At 45.2% G+C, this 7,272-nt stretch overlaps 1 protein-coding gene across 1 annotated transcript; it reads left to right on the top strand.

Moving 5' to 3' along the window:
- The first annotated feature begins 1,897 nt into the window (after window positions 1-1,897).
- On the top strand, window positions 1,898-2,854 carry LOC144274109 (olfactory receptor 6N1-like). The gene has a single exon (XM_077832772.1). It carries the CDS (start codon window positions 1,898-1,900, stop codon window positions 2,852-2,854), a length of 957 nt encoding a protein of 318 aa, XP_077688898.1.
- Window positions 2,855-7,272: the final 4,418 nt, after the last annotated feature.

Genomic DNA, 7,272 nt, shown 5'->3' with positions numbered 1-7,272 from the left:
GGCCTTACATCATCTCTTCTAGGGGTGCTGCCCAGACAGGCTCTTCTAGGAGGATGATGGTATGCTTGGCAGATAAGGGAAGCTTGACTATCAAATCCACAGTAATAACCACCTAGAGTCTAGATAGGGTGTCTGAAGGTGCTGAGGGGCGCTTTCTTACTAACTAAAGGAGGAAGTGGTCTTGGGGAATAGAGCATCCAGGAAATTATAAGGCTTGAGGATGCACATCAGCTGGGTATGGTCAGGGAGGTATTCCCCTTTTCGGGACAGGGCATTGGCTGCCTTGTTCTGGTGATAAGTGATGGTAAAATAAAAGTGTGTGAACAACAGGGCCCACTGAAGCTGTCTTTGGTTCAGCGCCTTTCCAAAGCACTTGCAAACCCTCCCAGCTTGGTATTGTCCGCAAACTTTATAAGTGTACTCTCTATTCCATTATCTAAATAATTGATGAAGATATTGAACACAACCTGACCCAAAACCCATCCCTGTGGGACCCCACTCATTATGCCCTTCCAGCATGACTGTGAACCACGGATAACTACTCTCTGGGAATGGTTTTCCAACCAGTTATGCACCCACCTTATAGTAGCTCCATCTAGGTTGTATTTCCCTACTTTGTTTATGAGAAGGTCATGAGAGACAGTATCAAAAGCCTTACTAAAGTCAAGATATATCACATCTACCGCTTCCCAGCATCCACATGGCTTGTTACCCTGCCAAAGAAAGCTATCAGGTTGGTTTGACACGATTTGTTCTTGACAAATCCATGCTGACTGTCACTTATCACCTCATTATCTTCTAGGTGTTTGCAAACTGATTGCTTAATTATTTGCTCCATTACGTTTCCGGGCACAGAAGTTAAGCTGATTGGTCTGTAATTCCCCGGGTTGTCCTTATTTCCCTTTTTAAAGATGGGTACTATATTTTCCCTTTTCCAGTCTTCTGGAATGTCTCCAGTCTTCCACGACTTTTCAATGGGGTCACGAGTGGAGATAGAGTCTTACTAACCCGGATCACACATGCCAGATTGTTTCTAGACTCTGTGTTTAGGGAAATCATCTTTTTTCACCCAGTGCCTTTCCTGTATTATCATCCCACACTCATTATGGAGTGGGGAGGGTCATTCCCCAGTTAGGGTTGCACATCAGCCTGGTTTTGCACCTTCCTAAGATCCACCCTTCATAGAGCTGTATTTTATGACTGCTACATAGCTACTGTTGGGAAACAGAAAAGGCACTGCCAGTCCCTCACCACGTTCCCATCACCACCACAGGCACTAAGGGAGAATTTACTCCACTACATAATTTATGGCATAAACTGATCTCTTGTGAGGGGATGAAAATTATTCCTTCTCCTACAGGGCACTGAAATGCTGAATATACCAGGATATTGTGTTAGAATTCATGGAAAGAAATCTAACAGCAGGATGGTGCCTAAGAACTCTAGACCACATTGAAAAATCTCAGTCCAAGATTTTAGTTGATGTTTGATTTTGACTCATAAGACATGGCATGATTCTGGCCATTGCCAGGAGTGAAATACAGCATTTAAGCATCATTGTTAAGCTCTGGTATGTCACTAGATAGGATATGATAGACAGAGAAAATATCTGATCTGTCATATCAGTATGTGGCTACCAGATAAATGGGCTTTTATAGTAATCACTGGTGTCCATGTCGAACACCCTCTTCCCCATCAGAGCAATGTTCTGTCCTCAGACTCAGTTTCCTGGCACTTTGCTCTGAAATCTAAATTTAGCCTTAATATTTCAGCCTGTAACCAGGAGGGGGAGGGAGTTTCTGAATATTTATGGAATTAATTCACGGGATTTGATTAACTTTTAACTCTGTGTCCTTCCAATTCAGTCGCACAGATTTATTGTTCCCAGACTCAACCAATGGCAGACTGCAGAAACCAAACAGCCATCACTGAATTCTTCCTCCTGGGATTCGGGGATCTCCCTGACCTGCAAATTCTTCTCTTCCTAATGTTCCTAGTGATCTACATGGCAACCGTGGTTGGGAACACCCTCATTGTGGTGCTCGTTGTGGCTGACCAGCATCTTCACAGCCCCATGTACTTCTTCCTGGGGAATTTGTCCTGCGTAGAGACCTGCTACACCTCAGTCATCGTGCCCCGGATGCTGGCCAGTCTCCTGACTGGGGACAAAACCATCTCAGTCAGTGGCTGCATCATACAACTGTATTTCTTTGGTTCTCTGGCAGCTACAGAATGCTGTCTCCTAACAGCGATGTCTTATGATCGCTATTTAGCGATATGTAAACCCCTCCACTATTCAACTCTTATGAATATCAGGTTTTCCTTCCAGTTGGCTGCTGGCTCCTGGTTAAATGGTTTTTTGGGTATTACCATCTTTGTCTTATTCCTATCACAGTTAATATTCTGTGGCCCAAATGAAATTGACTATTTCTATTGTGATGCCCTCCCACTGATAGAGCTCTCCTGCAGTGACACCCACCAGGTCATATTGGTGGATTTCATACTAGCCTGTGTATTCACCCTGCCTCCATTCCTACTAACCCTGACGTCCTACATGTGCATCATCGCCACCATCCTGAGAATCCCTTCCACTACCGGGAGGCAAAAGGCCTTTTCCACCTGCTCCTCTCACCTCATTGTGGTGACAATTTTCTATGGAACCCTAATTATTGTCTACATGCTACCGAAACGTGATACACTGAGAGACCTAAACAAAGTGCTCTCTCTTTGCTACACGGTCCTGACTCCCCTGGTAAACCCCCTCATCTACAGCCTGAGAAACAGAGAGGTCAAGGAAGCTTTGAGGAAAGCAGTCAGTAAATGTGGCTTTCGCAAAAACGTGCAGAGACTCTGAGATAATAACTTAGCTTTGAAAACCTCAGGCTGTCTGGGTGATTTCAGCAATCATCCCCCATTAAAATTAAGTTGAAAAGTCCTAGTGAAAATCTCAGCACTCAGTGTTGTCCATCTCAGTGGAAGGACCAGGGAGGGAGGTGGCCATAACCATGTTCCCATCATGGAGTTATGGGCACTAGGCAGAATGGAGACAAAATTGTTACCAATTGTTTAGATAATTTAAAAAAGCCATTCTTGATCAAAATAAATGTTTGGACAATGAAAATAGTAACTCCTTGTGCAGCAGAGATGGGAACGTAAGCCTGGGAAATCTGCCACCCCTGAAATTGTGCTTACTACCATCATAACCCTCTGCAAACCAACCATCTTCACTGAACTCACAGAGGCCGGAGGCAAACAACCAGGCCCCAGCAGTGACCTCTGGACACTTCACCAGGAGCAGCGTTATAGCTCTTATCTGGGCTACACCCGGCTGTGACCAGCTCCAGGAAAGCAACAGCTCCAGGCTCACCAGGCCCTTGGAGGCAGGGAGGTTGGACAAACAAAGAGGTAGACTCACACGTCAGGTCCACTGGGACTGTCCAGGCCCAGCTGGGGGTTTGCTAGGGCACCCGTAGAACTGAGGCCGTTCCGGGGGTCGGGTCTGTCAAACGGTCACTGACGAGGGACTCTGCTCATGGCCCTGCAGGGCACCAGCTGCTCTGCTTCCACCAGCTGCACAGAGCAGTTCAAAGGGAGGGGACCTGTTACAATGAGCGTCCCCAAAACTAACTGCAACAAGCCCAATGTCCAACAGGGCTAGTTCTGAGGGCACAGTGTCTAGTCAGCCCCAGGTACCCCAGGCAGCTCTGCTCCACACAGGGCCCTTTCCTCAGGGGGTGAGGCAACTTATGGTGAGAGGAAGCGGCGACCACCTACCAACGGGCAGAACTCCTGTGATGCCAAACACGGCAGTGCTGGCTCAGTCACTGGGAGCATGTCAGGGCTTGGCCAGAGGTCGGGGAGCTGGGCACCAGTGAGAATTGTAGGGCTCCGACTCTGCGGAAGGGATTTCACAAGGGACATAACAGAGTTAGTCACCCAAATCTCTTTAAAATGGGAGATGGATGCACATCACCTTACACGCCTCTGAGAATCTCAGCCTGGAGAGCCACTGGGAATCTGTCATGGTAGCTTCAATCTGTGCATTTCCATTGGACTCAGAGCCCACATCAACAGAAAGGCGCTGGATGGATGGGAAACCCCTGCTAAGCCTTTGAGAGCTGCTGCCACAGTATGTGCTCTTGTAGCCACTAATGTTGCAATCATTTTTTGTACGATTTGTTCCCAGTGGCTATAGTTTGAAACAGCACACACCTAGCAGTAGGTAAGAAATGAGGAGAGATGCAGTTATGCTGTCTAGGGCCACAAGAGGGCAGAGAGGACAGGCGCAGCTGTGCTGCCCAATGAACAGCAGCCAAAGTGGAGGGGCAAGAAAGGAGAAGTTATGTTGCCAAAGGACCAATGGAAAGGGAGGTGAAGCTGTATAACGGTGTGTACGTGCTGAGTAGAGAGCACTGAAGAGACGAGGACCTCTGTGCTGCATAGTGAAAGTTGGATAGTAGCAGATGTTATGGAGTGAGTTTTGGGCTGTTATATTAAATAACGGCCACCATGTGACATGAGAGTCAAGAACGGGAAAGAGGCAGCTATAGAGAGAAGAATCCACTAGAGGAAAGAGCAACAGGCTGTCATGCTGGGAAATCAACACTAGAGGGCAGCAGAGTAGAGGAAATGAGGCGGGTGGGGGTGTCAGAAATACTGACTAGTGACCAATAGAGTTCAGTAGCCAATACAATAATGGGAAAAAGAACAGGAGGACTTGTGGCACCTTAGAGACTAACAAATTTATTAGAGCTTAAACTTTCATGAGCTACAGCTCACTTCATCGGATGCATAGAATGGAACATATAGTAAGATATGTATATATATAGAGAGAGAGATTAGTTGGAAGTTACCATACAAACTGGGAGAGGCTAATTAGTTAAGATGAGCTATTACCAGCAGAAGAAAAAAACTTTTGTTGTGATCATCAAGATGGCCCATTTAGACAGTTGACAAGAAGGTGTGAGGCTACTTAACATGGGGAAATAGATTCAATATGTGTAATGACCCAGCCACTCCCAGTCTCTATTCAAACCTAAGTTAATGGTATCTAGTTTGCATATTAATTCAAGCTCAGCAGTCTCTCCTTGGAGTCTGTTTTTGAAGCTTTTCTGTTGCAAAATTGCCACCCTTAGATCTTTTACTGAGTGGCCACAGAGGTTGAAGCGTTCTCCTACTGGTTTCTGAATGTTGTGATTCCTGATGTCAGATTTGTGTCCATTTATTCTTTTGCATAGAGACTGTCCGGTTTGGCCATTGTATGTGGCAGAGGGGCATTGGTGGCACATGATGGCATATATCACACTGGTAGATGTGCAGGTGAATGAGCCCCTGATGGTGTGGCTAATGGGATTAGGTCCTAAGATGGTGTCACTTGAATAAATATGTGGAGAGAGTTGGCATCGGGCTTTGTTGCAAAGATAGGTTCCTGGGTTAGTGTTTTTGGTGTGTGGTTGCTGGCTTGAGGTTGGGGGGCTGTCTGTAATTGAGGACTGGTCTGTCTCCCAAGATCTGTGAGAGTGAGGGATCATTTTTTCAGGATAGGTTGTAAATCTTTGATGCGCTGGAGAGGTTTTAGTTGGGGGCTGAAGATGACGGCTAGTGGCGTTCTGTTATTTTCTTTGTTGGGCCTGTCCTGTAGTAGGGGACTTCTGGGTACTCTTCTGGCTCTGTCAATCTGTTTTTTCACTTCAGCAGGTGGGTATTGTAGTTTTAGGAAAGCTTGATGGAGATCTTGTAGGTGTTTGTCTCTGTCTGAGGGATTGGAGCGAATGCAGTTGTATCTTAGAGCTTGGCTGTAGACAATGGATCGTGTGGTGAGCCATCAAGGGCTCGTTCACCTGCACATCTACCAATGTGATATATGCCATCATATCTGATTGATTGATTTGGCTTAAAAAAATATGAAGACTTTCTCAGTAATGGTATCCCACATTTGGACAAACTTTGTCATGAGAAGAGATATGAGATGATGTGAATCAAACTATGTGTGTCTTTGCAACAAAGCCCGATGCCAACTCTGTCCACATATTTATTCAAGTGACACCATCACAGGACCTAATGCCATTAGCCACACCATCAGGGGCTCGTTCACCTGCACATCTACCAATGTGATATATGCCACCATGTGCCAGCAATGCCCCTCTGCCACGTACATTGGCCAAACCGGACAGTCTATACGCAAAAGAATAAATGGACAGAAATCTGACATCAGGAATCATAACATTCAGAAACCAGTAGGAGAACGCTTCAACCTCTGTGGCCACTCAGTAAAAGATCTAAGGGTGGCAATTTTGCAACAGAAAAGCTTCAAAAACAGACTCCAAGGAGAGACTGCTGAGCTTGAATTAATATGCAAACTAGATACCATTCACTTGGGTTTGAATAGAGACTGGGAGTGGCTGGGTCATTACACATATTGAATCTATTTCCCCATGTTAAGTAGCCTCACACCTTCTTATCAACTGTGTAAATGGGCCATCTTGATGATCACGACAAAAGTTTTTTTCTCCTGCTGGTAATAGCTCATCTTAACTAATTAGCCTCTCCCAGTTTGTATGGTAACTTCCAACTAATCTCTCTCTCTCTATATATACATATCTTACTATATGTTCCATTCTATGCATCCGATGAAGTGAGCTGTAGCTCATGAAAGTTTAAGCTCTAATAAATTTGTTAGTCTCTAAGGTGCCGCAAGTCCTCCTGTTCTTTTTGCGGATACAGACTAACAGGGCTGCTACTCTGAAACCTGTCAATAATGGGAAAGTTATACTGTAAAATGGCCACTAGGTGGCAGCATGTTGTAAGAGTGAGATATGGGCTGCTATTTTCAAAAATGCCCATTAGATGGCAGCATCTCTTGAATACTAATTCGGGGGCGGTACAAGTACATAATAACTGGCCATCACCTTGGACAGGCATCTCCCAAAAATGTAAGCTGGTGTTTGTCCGTGTTCTAAAATATTTTCCACAAAGGATCATTAGACTAAAACCTGATGTAGAATGGGACTTGTATAATTGCAACTCACAGTGGGCATTGTTAGCTACAACGCTTTGGAGACACAAAATGAACCAAGTGGGAGAAAGGTTGAAGTGGGACTGTATTGAAAAGCATGAAGAAAGAATACAAATATGAGAGAGCATTTACACTTATTAAATCAAAGGGGAAGCCCATTTTCCAAAGGTAGATCACAGGCACTAGCTCATCCCTTCAGATAACTGCAGGTCTCTTTACTGAGAAAGTCCCATTTCTGCAGAATGATGAAAGACAAA

Source organism: Eretmochelys imbricata, chromosome 14 (genome assembly GCF_965152235.1).
Source record: "Eretmochelys imbricata isolate rEreImb1 chromosome 14, rEreImb1.hap1, whole genome shotgun sequence".
NCBI lineage: Eukaryota > Metazoa > Chordata > Testudines > Cheloniidae > Eretmochelys > Eretmochelys imbricata.
Note: the sequence above shows the minus strand (reverse complement) of the source record. Positions and strands in the feature narration are given on the sequence as shown.